Source organism: Emydura macquarii, unplaced genomic scaffold, assembly GCF_026122565.2.
Source record: "Emydura macquarii macquarii isolate MOO-44397 ecotype Brisbane River unplaced genomic scaffold, CSIRO-AGI_Emac_v2 contig_1253, whole genome shotgun sequence".
In the NCBI taxonomy this organism is placed as follows: domain Eukaryota; kingdom Metazoa; phylum Chordata; order Testudines; family Chelidae; genus Emydura; species Emydura macquarii.
Genome location: NW_027131390.1, coordinates 23,492,320 through 23,512,329, shown reverse-complemented (window position 1 = coordinate 23,512,329; position 20,010 = coordinate 23,492,320). Strand labels below are relative to the sequence as shown.

The window sequence follows — 20,010 nt, the reverse complement described above, 5'->3', positions numbered from 1 at the left end:
TAAATTGGGGCACAAATCTATTATTCCCCTCTGCAGGATAGAATCTGAGCCTTAACTTTGAATTTCCTGCCTTGTGTCAAAACCTCTGTGATTTTTATACATATAGGTCCAAATTGTCAACCATGTGTATTTATTTGGGCTGGGTTTTTGGAGGCTTGTCTACCATCACTGCATGGTAAGTCAGGGTGTGAATCTGCAGTGTGTTAGCTCGCTTCACAGTAGCATCCCATACAGCCAGTGCTTCATTTGTGCCGGGGCTTGCTAGGGCTGAGCCTCAGCACCTCTAGGCTTGGCAGTTCCTAGCCATGACACCTCTTTCATTACAAATTAAGCACTGGACACAGCTATGATGCAGTGAAAGTCCCAGAGTGTTCTTTGGCTGTTACTGAAGTGTCATAAGTCAAAGCGCACCCTGAGACTTTTAGTGCATGGTAGCAGTGTCCACACAGCACCTTACTGTGTGGCAAGCTACTGCACCGTAGATTCACACCTGATTTGCTGTGCAGTAGTGTTCCATGTAGAGAAGCCCTTAGATATATAGGATTTGGCCACCAGACTCTTTAGGCTCCTTTGACAATCCCAGCCCGCTGTGTAAGTTACCTTATTGAGCCCAGGGCCAGTTCAGAGCATGCTACAGAACTTCCGCTTCCCAGATGGGGAACCTTGATGGAATCGTACAAGATTGCCAAGCAATTCTTTGCACTTTTAATTTTTAAAACAGGAAACAAAAATGAGATGCCTTGGGACAATAGATCTGGAAAGGGGATAGGAAAAGGTATCTGGAAAAGACAAACTCAAAGGCACCCTCTGATTTGTTCTGGACTCACTGCCACATACTCCAAATAAGGGCAGCAGCTTGCCTAAACAATCCATTTCTTTGAGTTAATGTGTTGTGGGAAAGTTATCTATTTGTCTATACTGTTGATAGGGCTAAGCCACTCCCTAGCCACAGGAATTAGGGAGGGACACAAGCTGTTCTTCTTTTAAAGCAGGAGAGGTCTCACAGCTCTGTATAATTGCAGCTGGAGGGCTGAAGTTTAGATGAGCCAACTTGAGCAGATGCACTTGCAAGCCTCTCTCTCTTTTTTTGTTTTTGTTTGTTTCCCCCCTCCTGCACCAGAAAAATGTCATGAACTGACTTTCTCTTAACTTGATGTTTAGTTGTTTGTGGGCTGTTCTCTTCTTCCCCTCTGAGCATTAGCCAATTGCCACATGCTGCCTCCTATCACTGCAGGGAGCTGTTTTGATGAAGTAGTAGCGGGCTGCCTCAGGGAGGATCCTTACAGAGGCTTTTTTAAACGGCCAGAGAAAATGTAAAACAGTATGTGCTCTTAGCATATGCTCTGATGTAACCAGTTTGGAACCGAAGCCAGCCCCAAACAGATCTGTGAAGATAATATTTAACTTAGACTTCCCCAAAAATCTTTCATTTACTTCTAAGGGTGAAAACAGTGAGAAGATCTTGTGTGTCAAGTTGGAGACTTAAAAGGTAAGTTGATCTGATGATTAAATGCTGGTTGCAAAGATTCTTTCCATAGTTTTAATACTGCAGATTGTGGTACAGTGAAAGTTGCAAAGGTCTCAGGGCAGTCTTATCTACTCTCTTTAGTCTGATTTTGTAACCTGTAGTTAGGCTTTTATCATAAATTGTTCAGAAAACTGTGTGTTTTTTTAACTGTAAATTACAGCTACAGTGATATAATGGAAGAAGTATGCATGGGGCAGAACTCTTGAAGCAGAGCTTCATTAAGGACCATGTTAGGGCTTTCAGTGGATTCCTCAATAGCGTGTGTATTTGGGAGGGGGTATTTGGGGGTTTCCAGCAGTGGAGAAGGCTCTCCACCTCATTCTCATCTACCTTCTGATCCAGATTCAGTTAGGAGAGAACATGACTTCATGTCCAAAGTTCAGTAGTTGCTAGTTTCCTTGTCTGTTTTCAATCATTTTCTGTTTCCTCAGATATAATGTCAGACTTTTTGATAATTTGTACAACAATTTTGGAGACTTGGAAGAAAATTTTCAATCCTGGGTGCCTAAAAATGAGGTTCTTTAAATCCATATTTTGGCATCTGCACACTGAATATCAAGCCACATTTATTCAGGTGCCTAACTATGGATTTAGGAACCTCACTTTATGCATATCTTGACAGACAGAACCCAGTTATGCCCCACCCTCCCTGGAAATGAACAATGTCTATTATTTTGTCAAGATGGTCAGAAATAGGCAAATGTCTTTTGAGGACATTAAGCTCTCCATTTCAATAATAATATTAAACTTACCCACAACCAAAGAACCCTACCATTTCTCATTTATTATACAATGATCATTTTAACCTCCACCCAGGAAAAAAAAAAGAGAAATATTAGTATTAGGATGGGTGAACATAGCTCATATCGTTGATCTGCCAAGAACTTTCATGTATTGACTGAAAAATGTTCCTGATCACCAACAATATCCCAAACAACCTGCTGAAAGGTATTCAAGTCATAACAAAAATCTTGAATAAGGCTAGCAGTTTGAAAGTACGGTATTTGTATTCAATTGAATACTAAAGAAACCAAAATCCTGTATCTGATGCCATTTAACCTCCTGTGTAAGATATAAGCAATAAGTGAACACCAGCCACCTGTGTTTTAATTATTGTACTGTCAGCATGGGGTTGAGAACATAAAAACAGCCATACTGGGTCAGACCAAGGGTCTACCTAGCCCAGTATCCTCTCTTCTGACAATGGCCAATGCCAGGTGCTTCAGAGAGAATGACCAGAATAGGTAATCATTGAGTGAGCCTTCCCGTCACCCTTGCCCTGCTTCTAGGTTAAAGCACTGGTGGCCCCTCTATACCAGCACTCCCAGTTTTGCTACCATTGGTGAAGCTGAACTGGTGGTATCAACAATGGGTGATTTAAAAGAAAATATCCAGTGTAGCTACAACCTTGGAAAACATGTACCTTAAAGAGAGCTTGAATGGTATCACATTAAATCTTTGAGTTTCTTTAGTATTCACTTGAATACAAATACTATACTATCAAATTGCAAGTCAGAATTAATCAAATACAAAAGCAATTATTTACCTATTAAGAAAATATTGGTACATCAGGAACAGACTGATAATGAGGCTTTATTGTTGTTGGTAATAATTCATATTATCTGGGAAATAAATGGAAATCTATAGCCTATGTCTCAGAATCTGAAAATTACTTTAAGAAGCGGCTCAAAGAAGCCATAAATCAACAGTGTAATACTGTCACAAAAAAAGCTAACATCATTCTGGGGGGGATTAGCAAGAGTGTTGTGAGCAAGACATAAGACATAATTCTTCCACTCTATTCCGTGCTGATAAGGCCTCAGTTGGAGTACTGTGTCCAGATCTGAGTGCCACATTTCAGGAAAGATGTGGATAAATTGAAGAAAGTCCAGAGGAGAGCGACAAAAGTGATTAAAGGTCTGGAAAACAAGACCTATGAGAAAAGACTGAAAAATGGATAATGGGTTTGTTTAGTCTGGAGAAGAGAAAACTGAGGGAATACATGATAGTTTTCAGATACATAAAAGATTGTTACAACGAGGAGTGGAAAATTGTTCTCGTTAACTTTTGAGGATAGAACAAGAAGCAATGGGCTTAATTTGCAGCAAGGGCTGGTTAGGTTGGACATTAGGAAAAGCTTCTTGTCAGGGTATTTAAGCACTGGAACAAATTGCCCGGGGAGGTTGTGGAATCTTCCATCATTGGAGGTTTTTGAGAATAGGTTTGACAAATACTTATCAGGAATGGTTTAGTTATTACATAGTCCTGCCTTGAGTGCAGGGGAACTGGACTAGATGATCTATTGAGATCCCTTCTAGTCCTACACTTCTATGATTCCACATATCTTTATTTGCATGGAAAATACAAAATGCATAAGAAGGAGAACATCAGTGATCTTCAAACCATATCTACTTAAAAGTTAACATCGCCACAGGAAATATAGCATACAGATTTACCTAGGAGTGGCACAGAACCATAACATCAAAAGTATACTTCAGCATAACATTTTTACTATATTTTAAAAATAACCCACAGCTGATCTAATGCTCCTAATCAATATGACAGAAAATTCTATTTCCTGTACATTGGACACTACCAGGAAGAGCAGATGCAGGCAGACTAGATGATTCATGAAATTTGTAATAGAAGCTTGGCTTGAATCCAGCCCCAGGTTAGTTATGACTGAAAGCTATCATTTAACAGCTTTGCAGTACGTAAGTTTCCACATCAAAACATCACCACCACCATTTGAAAGTTTTGCTAGCATGCTTAGTCCTTGTCCACACTTGGAGTTTGCCCCAATTTCAGCCATTGGTGGCCAGCTACCAATGTAACTACAGCAGTGCAAACCTCTAGTGTAGACCGCAACGCCTCTATTTGCACTGGGAGAGCTTATCCTAACTGAAATGGTCGTAAAATGCACAGGTGCAAATTATGGTTTATGGAGTTTTTGCCTGTCTACACAAGGCGTTTGCTCTGGTGTAGTTACACTGGGAGCTGAAATCAAGGCAAATCCCTAGTGTAGACAAGGCCATATTAAAGAGCACCAGGAGTCAATGAGCATAGAAATTGAATTGCTGTCTAAAACCAGGGGCTGGTCCCTTTTATTTACAATACAGGTACATTGCCAGGACAGTGCAGAGGGGCCTGGATTGCTGTTGCCTATGCTGTGTCTGTTTTGGGGTACACAGAGGACCTCAGCCTCCAGCACCTTTCACTGGCACTAGAATTCACCTAACATTTCACTGCCATTCTCTCTTGTCTGCTGCAAGCACCAGACTTAGTCACAAGGCTAGGAACTGGCACACTTCTGCTTACTGACTGCATGGTACAATAAAACAATTGGGGGGAGGGGGAATTACAAAGGCAGAACACACAACCCACATAACACTAACTTACTTATATTAAAGTCCCTCAGCTTTGGACAAACTAATGGGCAAAAGAAAGACGCTTATTTAAGAATCTAATAGCCAAAACGCTCATGTAACCAAAATGGAAACCCTTCTCTATTGCTGCCACCCTGCCAACACTTGCACACATGAGTAATTTTGCACACAGCTAGTCCCATTGAACTCTCCTGAGAAAAGTTATGCATGTGCTTAAGTGGTTGCGGGTTCAGAGCTGAAGACTAGAGGATAAGGGCTTGATCTTTACAGAGTGAAGTCAATGTATTATTGCCAACCTGAACAGTATAGAAATCATGAGCTGAGGCTCCCAAAAAAATGAGGATTGCCTTAAAAATCATGAGATTTAAAAAAAATACCTTTGGGGTTCTTTTCCTTTGCCTTCTGATTTCTGAGATTTTAGGGTTCCCTTGTTTCACACTTTCAAGCTTTTCTCTGCAACCCATGAGGGCTAGAAACTTCCTATTTTTTTAATGAAAGAGAGTTTCTCATGCAATCTCTTGATTCCTGCAACTGAGGCTTCATGAATTACACCAAATATGGGGAGACTTGAAATAAGACCTTGAGAGTTGGTAATCCTGTCGATGGCAAAGCTCCCATGGACCACAGAGAGGCAGGAGCAGTTCCCAAACTTCTTGCCTGCATGATCGCATTTTCAGACTTTGTTGCTTCCCATGGCCCCAGACAGCAGGGAGCCTGCCATTCTGTAAATAAAAAAGGCGTCCTCTGATGGCACAACCTCAGCTGGGGTCATGACCCATAGACTGGTAACCACTGACCTAGACGATCTATCCAGGGAGTCTGTTATAAAGGCTAGACTATAAAATAAACGTGACGCACTGTGGGCCTGATCCTGCAAATACTGCCACACATTCATCTCACTGGATTCTGTGGTACTACTTGTGTGAACAAAGTTAAGCACACGTTTGTTTACAGCATTAGGATCTGTATGTGACTAGCAGTTACAAGGCATAACCCGGAGGAACATACATGTATGCTCTAATGGAAAATAAAACGCATACAAGTAACCACACTGATCTCGCAAGCTGACTCAAACCTATGCAATATAATTCATCAAGGTTTTCAGTTTGTTCTGCATGTTCTGGCTGTCCCTCACTCTCATCCTGGAAGCTAAAATAAAACAATGAGGAATTTTTTAAAGCAGCTGTCTTAGTTAAGGGTTTGCAGCTGGTTCATGTACTCCTCCACTAGAAGCCCCAGGTATATTATATGAAGAATTATTAAGAATAACAAAACTAAATAGTCTCTGAATTGTTGGATGGTGATTTTAATTTGGCATACACTTTTTTCTTATTAATCATGGCTGCCCCCTCCTGGTTGCCTACATGCCTACCAATGTTAGCTGCAGCTGTATATAGATAAATGGGTCAATGCACTTAGTTATACAAAGAACATAAAAATAGAGGGATCTGTGATACCCTCTATATATGAACAGGCAATTGGTCCAAGTCACAAAGTTCAGTCCTATTTCTACCCAGAGTTGGATGTTTGGATCCAAGGTTTTGGTTCAGCCACTATAAAAAAAAGGTGGGAGGGAGAGACTATTTACAAATTTTATGTCTAGATCTGGAGTCAGATTGTGAACACCTCCACAGCTGAGGTTTGTTCAGATCCAGGGTTTTGGTTCAGGACTCCATCAAGTATAGACAGAAACTGATTTAGTTAAAAATTCCTGTTGATTATGACTACATCAATAGAGGCATTTGGTCATGTTTGTAAATTTCCATATGATTCATTTTATATGATGAAAAACTAACCTAAATCATCAACTAACAAATACATTATTTGAATAGATAAACACAAGAATTGTTAAATATTTTGGTTGTTAATATCAGTCTACTTGTTTGAATGTGGCACATTTTCATCAGTGGTTTTTAGTTTTGCTTAAAAATTCACTCATGATTTTAAAGGAAAACTTTAATCATACTTAGAAACCTGACAAATGTCAGTGCTAAGCTGTTTTAAAAGAAAGGTATGATCAGAAACAGCTGTTTACTAGTAGCTTGTGTTCTTAAGAATAATAACAGAAATAGTAATTTATGGATAACAGCCAACAGCTGGGGGAAATGGGCATTTCAGGGAACTAATAATGGGATGTCAACCCTTCCTACAACAGATAAATGATGAACATCAGTTTAGGTCTTTGGAAGTCCCATGGCCCTTGCTTGTTTAAATTTGCATATTGTAACTTCCTTCCAATCACAGCCTTTCCCACTAGTGCGGCCACACCTCTTCCTCAAAGTCAATCTGACTCATTACTGAACTACTGTAAGTGGGGAGACTATCATGTTCTGTCCCTGGGGAGATGCATGGATTATCCTGAAATATCAACCTTGAAGATTAAGATATTTTTATGTATGGAAAGCTATTTAGGTCATTTTTTTAGAGTTTTTTGTTGAACTCATGGTAACTAGAGCATCTGGTTTCAGGGGCAGAGGAAAACAAAAAATGGTTCTAACAAAGTTTTAAAACTTCCCAAAATATTTATAAAAATAGATTTGCTGTAAAATATTTGGCACATACAGAGTGCTTGTTAGGGTAAGGTGGTATAAATGTTCTCTCATTTGGGAACATCTGCATAACCCACTGATGCCTTCCCACTCCTAAGTAATCTGACCATCCCAAATTACTTATTATTATTTAATATTTGTATTTCTGTGGTGCCCTGGAGCCCTGGTCATGGACTAGGACCCCATTGTGCTCAGCACTGCACAAACACCAAACAAAGTGATGGGCCCTGCCCCAAACGTCTCACAGTCTAAGTACTTACTGCGCCACTATATATTAACTCTTTCTCATATATATAGAATCTCAAACATCTTGCACTAGGTTTTTTAAAGTGGTTGACATATCTCTTTATTTTTACTCATCTACTTCAAACATTAAAAAATGTCACTGTTAACAGATTTAAGAGGGAACAAATCAGGCAGCCTGATGTTCTAAATTACTCTACATAAAGAAATGAAACTGAATGAAACCCACAAAAGGGAACAGAGTTTGTGTAAAAAAGCTCAGACAGTGATGGAGGGTTTGCCTACTATGCCCTGAGTCAGGATGTGATCTTACCCACTGCAGAGAGGTGTTTCTGAACAAACTATTATATATCAGATTTGCTTGTCCACTTCCAAATTTCACCTGCCCCTCTACAGATATACAGATGGGTTCTTTACAGATCACACCCATTTCTATAGCTAGCATGTCCTTCAGAGTTTGCTGCTGAGAATTTCTATTATTATATCCCCCAAGAAATATTTATCTGATACAGAAGTTGTCCAGTATAAGAGGAAACCAAAAGAGTTTAAATGCCTGAACTCAGCACTTTCCTTAATGATTTCAGAAGATTGACCTTATATGCCCCCTTGCACCACACTAGTATGCACTTCCTAAATGGCACATGTTTTTTCTTTGTTTTTTGGGAGTAAATCTTTATCTTCATAGCACCTCTTTTAATGGCCCCCATCTTTGACAGAGTTCAGCAATGAAGGGTAAATTTTAAATTACAACAAAAAATGCACTGGTCTAGAACTCTTGATAAAAGATGACAGCAGAGCCCCATTATGGATAGAAAAACCTCTCCCTTCCTAATTACATTCCAAAAGAAATTAATATGAGCAAAGGAGAAGAAAATAGCCAAAAAAAGATTCAATAACCCCATCTGGTGATGAAATACTTAGTAGTATAATGTTCCCTAATTCAACTGTTAAGGAAAACGTCAGGTCACACTTCGTGGTTGTTTATAACCAGGCAACCCGACTGATTTTGGCTGAGCTGTAAGTATTCTGTACGTTGTAGCAGATTAAAGGATTATTTTAGACTGTAAACTCTTAATGGCAGAAACTTAATTGAATTCTGGAAAGCATCTCGCTTGCTGTGTTGGTTTTGTTGTGACTCTTAGGGGCCTAGTCTACATTGCCGCGCTGGTTTGAACCAAGATACATTAGTTGCGTTACGTAATGTAACTAGCAAATCTCCAGTTGCTGCTGCCTTCCGCCTTTCGGAGAGGTGGACTAATTTAATCAATGGGAGAGCGCTCTCCCATCGATTGAGTGGGTCTACACAGATCCGCTCAATCAATGCCACTGCATCGATGCCTGCCTCCGCGGCAGTGTAGACATATGCATGAGATCATATAGCAAGAGTAATTTGGGAGACCTGAGCACCATACTACCAATAAGGTACTTTTGTTGATGGAAGCCTTTGCCACCATAACTGAGTTTTTGAGCATAGCCATAATGTGTATATAGTGTCACAATCCCTTTCACCCCACCTGCAGTGGTCATCATTTTCAAGTCATGTCATTTCAATGCACTTTGGCGAGCCAGTGTGCACCACACAGGATTTTAGATGGTATCAGATTTAAATTTGGATTCCCAGGCTGAATTGTGAGCAGAATTCAAAGTATTATCCCCAATGTTCCTCAATAAGTGCCTGTAAATTCTTCTGCCACTTTATCATAGAAAAAGACAACTTAGGAGCCAGCTAGGTCAGAAATGCCCTGCACCCATTTGGTCACCTAAAAGAAGAGGTCAGATTTTTTAAAGGGAGCTGCCAGGTGCTGAGCATTTTTGTAAATCTGGCTGCTTTATTTAGGTGCCTAAAAGGGAGCTGAATAATTGCAAAAATCTGGCCCTGACTATAGGAGCTGATCACTTTTGAAAATTTGTCCCAATTAGCGTAAATCAAAACAAATGATCGTAAGTAAAACTAAACTGAACAACAAAAAACTTCAGAATGGTCCTCAGAACCTGAACATGTTTCCCTCCTTCCCCAATGGCATTCACCTCTCTCCAACTTTCCCGACAGCCATTTTTATTTTCCCCGATAGCCATTTTCCATAGGCCATGTGCAAAGAGAGGTAAGAGAAGCCAGACTTAACAGCTTGATTACTTGGAGAACTGGTATTGCCTGTACAGCAAGTCACACAGGCAAGAAAGGATGAAGCTTAAAGTAGTGTTTCCATGTTGTCAAACATTGTCTTAATTTGTTACCATTCTCTTTATGCCAAAGAAAAATACCCTGCAACTCCAAAAATGTCACTAGGTGGATGGTTATGTTGATAAATCTAATTTTCTCATGAGGTCAAATGATTCGTGATGTCCCCGGAGAGCAAGTTGTTTGTCTAGCCTTGCATCAGAGTGCTCTTCCGTTTTCTGTAAAGTAACAAATAACAATTTTTAAAATGATTGTAACTGTGTATATCATAACATATTATAGGCTGGTTTGTACATTTTGGTTAAAGCTTCAAAAATCGCCGTCTGGGCTTTCTCCTGCTGAGGTCCGCCCTCAGAGAAGAAGGCCTCAGGAATGGTGTGGACGCAGCTCGGATTTGCCAGGCACTTAGAGAGCGAGAACACTAAAAATGGGAAAGAATAGTTAAAAGTGTCCCTTTTTAATACATTTTAAAGTTAAATATTTGCCAACCAGTGATTATACTGCTGTCAAAGATTTTCTTCTCCCCCATTTCACTAACATGGAAGTTAGAACTGGAAGCCAATAAAGTCTTGTCTCTATTGCAGCTCCAACCAGTATTATTGCCAGTTTGGAACCAGTGGTAGCCCCAGTGGGGATTTTTTTGTTTTATTTTATTTTATTTTACTTCAGAATGAATGAGATCTAAGAAATTAGCATGGGATTTTCAGAAGTTCTCAGTGTTGGGCTAACTCTGCTCCCATTGAGGTCAATGGCAAAACTCCAATTGACTTCAATGGGAGAAGCGTCTGGCCAATGCTGACGAATTCTGAAAATCTCACCCAGCATGTTTATAATATGAATTATCTGAGTTTAAGAACATTGATCTTGCCTTTTGTGTGGATAGTCATGGCATAGGATATTTGAAATATTAGCTCAATATGAGCCCTCATCATCCTAACTCCTACCCCAAAAAAACAAACAAACCCACCTTCCTCTCTTTTCCATTTAATAATTGTGTTATATTTTGATGTGCTGCTTTATAAAACTCATTTTTATTTTTCATCTTTAGACTGTATGTTTCCAGGTGACATCTCTCAGACAGAGCCCATGGATTCTGCAGGAAATACGACAGCAGGGTCTATGGGCAACTGGACATGCCTTTTGAGCATTGATGACTTCCGAAACAAAGTGTACTCAACGTTGTATTCTATGATTGCCATTCTGGGCTTTGTAGGAAACAGCTTTGTCCTGTGTGTCCTCATAAAAACTTACCAGCAGAAGACAGCCTTCCAGATCTACATGCTGAACCTTGCCGTGTCAGACCTCCTGTGTGTATGCACCTTGCCTCTTCGAGTGGTGTATTACGTTCACAAAGGCAACTGGTTCTTTGGTGACTTCTTATGCAGAATTAGTTCCTATGCATTCTACGTCAACCTGTACTGTAGCATTTTATTCATGATGGCAATGAGCTTCTCTCGCTGCATAGCCATAGTTTTCCCTGTCCAAAATCTCAATTTGGTAACTGAGAAAAAGGCCAAACTGGCATGTGTGAGCATTTGGATTTTTGTCACACTGACAAGTTCTCCATTTTTACTGAGTAAATCTTACCAAGATGGTAACAAGACAAAGTGCTTTGAACCTCCAGAAAGAGATCAGGTGACCAGTCTGCTGATCCTACATTATATTGCGCTGTTTGTAGGCTTCATTATCCCCTTTAGCGTCATAACTATCTGTTATACTATGATCATAAGGACCTTACTGAAGAATTCACTGAAGAAGAATCAGACTACTCGTAAGAAGGCCGTCTGGATGATAATCATTGTAACAACTGCCTTCCTGGTCAGCTTCACACCTTACCACATTCAGCGCACAATCTACCTTCACATTCTGAATAGGAAAGACTCCAGCTGCGAAGGCCTCCTTTTTATGCAGAAATCAGTAGTGATAACCCTATCTTTGGCAGCTTCAAACTGCTGCTTTGACCCGCTCCTGTATTTCTTTTCAGGGGGCAATTTTCGGAGGAGACTTTCAACATTTAGAAAGGCTTCCTCCTCCAGTGTGATACAGGGACCCAGGAAAAAGTTATCATTAAAGGAGAAAGATGAAGAGCTATTTCAAGAAAGCCATTAACAAGCTGGATTTGCAGCGTAGCTGTGCTTCCTTTGTAAGCTGAGTTGTTCCCTGTAAGGCAGGGGATTTTTTGTGGCGCTACAGTAGAAATAAGCTCACAGTAGGACGCCAGTGATTTCAAAATTCTTTCAGGGGACAAGAACGAAACAAATGAAAATGAAAAAAATCTTCACCTTAATTAAATAGAGATAATAATCAAAATGGACCTGCTTGTATTCATTACCTTTCTGACCAGATACTCCGATGGTTGCCACTGAGGAGTTTATTTATCATGCTGTGGCGCATTCTGCAGAAAATTTTAAATTTCAAGGGACCCAAAAACAAAAAGACTATTTTTGAATGGATATTCTGAAAACATGCTCAGAAGGCATGCACATTCCCTCTGCACTAAAGAGATTACAGCAGAGCAGCAGGAAAACATTTGCCAGCTGGTGAATTCATGCAAACAAACTCTGCAAATCCCACATAAGGGTATCAGACAAATCTACAAAGAGCATTAGTGACTGAGCGGGTGGGAAATGTAAATATTTGCCATGACAGGGATTGTTGGAACTTCTGAAAACAGGGAGGGGGAAGAGAGGAGGAGACTATGCACTGAATCCCAAAACACACAGTGATTTATTTATATATCAGAAGCCAAGACATTTTCTACCCAACCCCCAGTTATTTTTTGCCCTGGCTTTTAATGTTCAGTGGCCTGGATCACTGATTATGGCACCACCTAATTCAGAAGGGCATGTGTGCAGATGGATGACTTTAAGCCACCTTTGCACTTCCCCAGTTGGGGGGCCAGTGGCTGGCCCATCCTCTGATGTAACTTAGAGAAGCCTAAGGACTGTTCTGAGCCTACGTCTTCCCACACAGGAACTGTATTTTCCCCTCCTCTATACATTTCCTTTAGTCTGAGTTCCCTTTTCCAAATATACTGCAACACAGTAGTTGCCTTAGTTCACAGCTACAAGACCTTTACATGACTTGCTGTCTATCAGAATTTTACACATAAATTTATGAGACATAGTCCTTCTATGCACCTCCCAAACAAGCACTTTGGTCCCAGTCCTGCACCAATTGAATCCTAAAAACATGAGTAGTCTTCTTGAAGCCAATGGTTGCTTAAAGTTAAGCACATGTATCAGTCAGTCTTTGCAAGGGGAGGAGGGGAGGTGGAGTGTATATTTAAAATTCAAGATACAGAGTTGAACCCCACCCACCTTCCCACCCCAGCTTCTCTTTAAAGTGTTTCCACCATAGAGAGGCATTGTAAAAGAGGGATGAAAAGAGAGGGGTATTCTAAGTTGCCTATGTAGCTTTGCGAGCATTCCTAGCAGTAATATTAAACAGCAGTAAGTCATCAGGTACATTTTTCATATTGCATTTTTGCTCAGTTTTTAGATGGTGGGAGGACGAGCATCAAACCACACTTCCTCATTGCAGCTGCCACACGTCTTTCAAATTAACGCTGATTTAGCAGGAGACTTGCTGGCTTCCTCTGACCATTCGCAGGTTTCCAATAATGTAGAATTTTTGGCTGGCACTATTCTATCTGCTTCATAGATGACTAGCCTCACACCACCTTCTTGTTTTATGTGTAACTTCCTTTTTCTCTGGGTCAAACCAAAGTGGCGATATACTCCAGGACAAGATGAACCAAGTCTCAAAGCAACCAAACTGAAGGACACCGCATGTGTTCTGCTTGTTTTACAGGTGTCAGACACACAGATATCCTGGCCTCCCTTAGATAGAAATCTGTTTGCTTTTAATTCACAATGGAAACTTTTTTGTTTCAAATTATACCAACTTCTGTTTGTGCTGCCATTATGAATATAAACTTACAGTGTTACAACTTTCTAAATGAAACAAACAGATTTATAAATAGTACCAGCACAAAGAAAAGTTAAAGCCTAACTTAAGGTAGAGATACCAGTCATATAATGCTCACATAATAAAAAGCTTTGAAATGTGGCTCCCTGTATGGGCTTTCTTTCAATGGGAGTCGTCTGTAAATAATTGCTGGAGCATGAAGCCATGTGGCCCTGATTCTGCAATGAGCTCTGCACGGATGCAAGGGTCCGGACACTCAGAGCTCACTGCTGGAGCAGCATCTATATTTGAGAAGTGCTGTGTAAATGTCTAGGGTTAGAAGATGATTTTTAATTTAAAAAAAAGGAAAACGACACACCCAAAAGGGGTGATTCCTGGCTGCACATCTTGCTGACATACTGTGGAAGGGAGAAAACCCAAGACCTCTGGAAAGATCTTCAATGAAAACTCCACATTAAAAAAATAAATGAATAAGAAAGACAGTCAGAAGCTCTACTGTACTTAAGGTAAAACATGACAGCATCTTGTTAGACTACAGTGCAGATGAAGGCTAGGCACACCATTGCCTTTAAAGGATACATTGAGGCTGGATTTTTATCATTCATCTTGTATGTAAGGAAGCACCTTTTTGGCCTTTTAACCAAGAAGGAAGAAGTGTGCTGAACAATTAGAAACAAAATGACAGTTTCCCTTTCTCTGGAATGCTACCTTTGCTGGACCAAAGGCCCTTGGCACATGAAGAAAGAAATACAGTATAGACCACGGGTGGTCAACTGGCGGCTCGTAAGCCGCGTGCAGCTCTTTTACAGTTAAAGTGCAGCTCGCGGAGCACCCTGTGCTTCACCCCCCATTCACCTACCAGACGGGGGTGAGGAGCTCAGGACTTCTGCCCTGCCATGGGGTGGTGGAGCTAAAGGCTTCAGCCCCACAGGGCACACCTGCCGGGGCTCAAGGCTTCAGTCCAGCGGGGCACGCCAACCAGCGCTTCAGCTCTGCAGGGAGGGGGGTCTCAGGGCTCCAGCCCCATGGGGTGCCCCTGCCAGAGCTTCAACCCCACTCCTGCTGAAGCCCTGAACCTTGGTAGGTGCCCTCCCAAGGATCAGAAACCCCAAGCCCCACCACCCCCGCTGCAGGGCAGAAGCCTCTAGCCCCAGCAGGCACCTCCCGCAGGGCTGAAGCCACTAGTCCTACCACCCCACTGCAGGGCTGAAGCTCTGGGGCCCAGCAGGTGCACTCCAGCTCTGAAACTTCTGAAGATCGTATCAGAGGGTCAATAAGTTTGGCCACCCCTTGTATGGACTCTTGTAAGAGTGAGCATCTTAAATGGAAAACAAGTAGATAAATAACAATGAAAAGCAAGAAGTATTTCGTTTTGTGGTCTTAATGCAGTCCAATAGCTTTCTGTATAAAGAAAATTGCTTTACTAGTGTAAATTAAGAGTGGGCTAAATAGTTGAGTTCTAAAGAAAGTGTTCTTTATGTTTGATGTAAAGTGTTATAGCTGTCTCTCAAGCTATTTATATGATGTTGTCAATGGTGTCGTTGTGTAAGTGTGTTTGCACTGGCCTATTTCTAGAGTATATTTCAAAATATGTATTAAGTACTATAGATCTATCTAATGAAAATGTTCCATCCAGTGTATTGTACAGTAAAGATTTATGTATCACATTTCATCCGTCTTTCTTAATGACACAATAGGACTGGTAAGAAAAGGTACATAAGCCTGTTTTTGTAAAATAGTGAAGGTTTTTGTACTTAAAAAGCAAGACTGGACACAATTAAAAGAAAATGTTGCAAGTTATAGTTAGAGACTTGTTCTCTGTTTTCTGATTTTCTTGTTTTAAAAACCTTGCATAAGAATTCTTCTTAATGAAGATGTGATATTAAAAGATAATATGGTGAACTGTGCCTTTTGGGGTTGTTGTAGCTGGGCACAGCTTAGAGCAGCCCTGTGGCTGTTGTAACCTGCACCAAGGACTTGAAATAGCCCATTGTCAAGAAGATGGGCAGTGAATGACAGTTGCCTTTGGCCTCACCTCTTAGGTCCTGTGCTAAGTGCAGCTTGGCCAAATCCCAAGACTAGGTCCCCCATGTCTACAGATTATGGATACAACTGGTGTTACACCTGTATCATTCAATGCTGAGGGGAATTAAAGACAAAATTATTCTGTCCACATCTGCAATCCCAGTGAAGAGAAACATCTGGACAAGCAGACAGCTGGGACCCATAGAAACAGCCAAACAGCTGAATATGAAGACAGCAAAACAAAAAGAAAATATGTGAGTGATATCTGAATAAAACTAAAACTATTTAGCAAAGATGATCCAAAGGCCATTTACGTGACTTGCAAAGAATCTCAAGGTCCCAGGTCTCACACTGTGATTTCCTGTGTAGAGGAGTCTGCACAGAGCTGTGAGCAAACAGCTTTCTGTTCAGATTTTAACCCTGCAAAATTAATAACCTACAAGTAAAGTGCTACCAAATGTGTCTTCTGTATTGTTAAGCTACAAAAATTCCAGTAACTATTGCATTAATTCTTGATGATTTAATTAGAATTTGGCAATATATAGAAATCTGATTATTGGGACAAATGGGTTAGTATAAAGCAATAATGTTGTTGTCTTTTAGGGTGAAATCCTAGCTACACTGAAGCCAAGGGGAGTTTTACCACTGACTTCAATAAGACCAAGATTTCACCCTCAAGATTTTCTGAAATGCTGGTGAAACGGGCTAGAAAGTAACTTACATTTGCCCCTTTCCTGATGATGTCAACAGTGAATGGGTTTTTATTTCAGCATAGGGTTAGGTAATATACAGGGACCTGAAGAGAAATCCTGGAGCAGAGAAAGAGAGATGTATCTCTCTGCTGGCCTCCTATCCCTATTGTGAACCCTGTCTCATCCACAGATATGTCTGTTAGCTCTGGCAGCACTTGTCTAGGTTTGCCTTGTCATGCCAATAATAAAGTGATAGAAACTCATGGAAGAGAGGAGCCATGCTGATATGAGGATGAGCACGGGGGATATGCCTAGAAAAAAGAGAAGGAGACATCAATATCTGCCTGCCTGAGTATAAAGAACATAATTTTTCTGCTGCATAAGCTGTAATTCATGGTACAATAGTGTCACCTAGTGATTGGTCCTTGAGAAGTGGAGTACTTGAGTTTTGCAAAATTTCATCCTTTTTCTTTTAATGATCAAACAGTTTCCCTTGGGGAAGAGCCTATGTCTCCACACCTAATTTATAAATTAAGGTAGACTGTTAGTTCTGGCTCAGCCAAAACCCAGGGCTACCCTTTATTTCTGAGCTGGTCAGTGCTGTAAGTGTTGTTATGATCTGCCAGGGACAACAACATTGCAAACAGTGGGACAGAGACTTTTTTTCACTGACCCCATAAACTAGCAACATAAAATGTCTGACATGCTGGCTGCTTCAGAGGCAGGGGATAAGCATGTCTTAATGTCACATGTTTTCATGTATCTTGTTCAGTATCCTCTCGTTCTATGCTATAGACCCCTGTAACATTACTATGTGTATTAATAGGAAAAATCACTACAAAGCAGTGGCTCAGTTGCCACGTTGGCAGATTTCCAAGTATTTAATTGTTATGCATGTTTTTAAAACAGACCACAAAGGCCAAGATTTGAAATGTGAATCCTTCCATTTGAGCACCCAGAAAAATCTGATTGGCTCCAGCCTCATCAGCTGGCCCGTTTTGTTCCCTTTCTTCTCTCCATCCTTCCCTCTGTTCCCTTTCTTCTCACTCCCACTTTCCTTTCTTCTCTTGCACTGACACTTCTTGCTGTCTCTTGTCACTCTAGTGCCCCTTATTCCCTCATATTGAGTCAGCTTCTTATCTTCTCTTGTTCCCCTAGGCGCTATCCAATGCAGTCATATCTCACAGGTGTAACTTTCCTCCAGCCTCTCTTTGTCCCTGCTTTCCTATTTGTACACACATCCGCTCTCATTTGGAGTTTTGGATTGTGTATACGGTGGGATTGTCAAGTTACTTCGTCACCTGCCTATACTACATTTCCTAACTCCCAGGATAAGAGAAAGCAAATGGTGGCACAAGGTACCTCAGCTATTGGCTGCTTCAGCACTCCCACTAATGGCTATCTCCATGCCAGCATGGATGAACAAATTTGGACTAATCAATTTTGCAATATTTCTTCTAAAAAGAAAAAAAAAACTATGTAATTAACATGGAGAAAAGAACGTGTAGCTTCAAGTGAGGTTAAAAGGGAGAGTTGGGTGTGGGATTCAGCAAATGTCACTCTTCTTTGAGTGAACCTGGAACCCACGCCCCTGTGTGCTGCCATTGCACGGTGCAGTGTGGGAGACTTGGGAAGTGGCTTATCTCTTTCTTGTTAGTGATAGACTAATGCCCCTGCACGAAGCTAGGTGGTGCTGTGCTGCAAGCAGTGCTGCAGATGATTCACTACGTGGCGTTGTTGCCTCCAATGATTAGTAAGTCAGCAAGCAGTGTTCCGACTGCTGCTCACAGTGAGATATAAAACTGAAGTCCTGGTTGCTTGTGGTCTTTCAAGATCCGGTGGCACTTTTTACAAGAAGAGGAGCGTTAGCCCTCCTACCCAAATTCCAGTGTGAATACTTATATTCTGCCTGCTTAAAAGCCCCTTTCATTTCACGTACATACAGTGGTTTTCACTAAACTATTGTCAACTGCTGCTGTTTTGACACAGCTTCCACATCCCCACAGAGGTGGGTGCATTTCAGGGAAGAAGAGAAATCGTATAGTCTGATAGGGAAAGTGGGGATGTATAATGGATGAAAAGAGCAATGTAAATGTAAAATAAACATCATTACAAATGGAGCCACCTGCCTCAGGGATTGAGGCAGTATAAATGTCCAAGGCCTTCTGAGCGGTATCAACTACAAAAAGCCACTGCAGCTTGTTCCATGGCCATAATGTAGCCCGCTGGGAAAAGAAAGAAAAAATACCCCAGCTGAGTGGCCGAAGTAGATCTGCTTTTTAGTGGCAGGTAAGTGAGCTCCCCATTACTTGACGGCCCTAAAACTCAGCACCTGTAAAAACTGGGCCTGAATCTTTATACTTAGAAACCAAAACCCAGTGGCCTGATTTCCCGAGGTATTGCATAAACTCCTCCAATGAAAGTCAATGGGAGCTGAGGCTACTCATCAACTTTGAAATCAGGCCCTTTGGCATCTAATGTGAGGTGATGAAATTCAATCAGTTTGGCCTGATACTTTGCCAAGGTCATACAAGATGTCTGTTACTGATCTGCAAATTGAACCCAGGTTGCCTACTACCCAGACTTACACTATAGCCACAAGATCATCTCACACAGTCTCCTTACCGTATAGTAATTCAATGGTCCAACATGTGGTCTTCTAGGAAAAAAGAGACATTCCCAGAGTGTGTACGGTTTCTTTGATGTTCCTGAGGCATGCACCTTACCACAAACACCATTACGGGTCTAAAGGGTCCATCAACTCTTGAGCACTGAATCCAAAAGCGTGAACATATGCAAGCCAGGAATATTTGCTTTCAATTGGGAGGTCTTTGTACTGTTACAGATGTTACATCAAAAGGCATATTCTCTTTCTTATTTTGACCTTTTATTTGAGTCTTCACCTTTGTATTCATCAATATGACAAGTAGTAATACTGTATGCAGTGTAATTATAGCTGTGTCAGTCCCAGGATATTAGAGAAACAGGTAATATCTGTTATAGGACCAACTTCTGTTGGTGAGAGATACAAGCTGTTCTTCAGGAAAGCCTCTCTCACCAACAGAAGTTGGTCCCATAACAGATATTACCTCACCCACCTTGCCTCTCTAATATTCAGGGACTGACACAGCTACAATTAATAGTAAAATTATTATTTGAGTTAACACAGAGAGCGGTTAAAGGAGTAAATTAGACATTGGCAGCAATCTTTACTACACTGAATCATTTTTTTTGCTTAAAGTGTGACTGGACTAGGCCTGATGGCTACAGGAGAGTAGTGGAGGGTATGTATATTAGCCCCAGGATCAACAAATCCCTGTTCCCTGGGTGATCCAGCTGGGGCTACTCCAGGGCAATTAGGCCAATTAGGCCAGCTGAGGCCAATCAAGGAGCTTGCCCCAGCAGTTAAAAGCCTCCCTGCCAGGCAGCTGGAAGGGAGTTAAGAGGGGCAAGGGCAAAGGCAGACACAGTTGCTACA

At 41.1% G+C, this 20,010-nt stretch overlaps 1 protein-coding gene across 1 annotated transcript; it reads left to right on the top strand.

Annotated features, from left to right (window-relative positions):
* The first annotated feature begins 1,305 nt into the window (after positions 1–1,305).
* Positions 1,306–15,482, top strand: CYSLTR1 (cysteinyl leukotriene receptor 1). Its single transcript, XM_067548356.1, has 2 exons — positions 1,306–1,489; positions 10,934–15,482. The coding sequence occupies exon 2, from the start codon at positions 10,939–10,941 to the stop codon at positions 11,992–11,994; it is 1,056 nt and encodes a 351-aa protein (XP_067404457.1). The 5' UTR covers positions 1,306–1,489; positions 10,934–10,938; the 3' UTR covers positions 11,995–15,482.
* The last annotated feature ends 4,528 nt before the right edge of the window (positions 15,483–20,010 follow it).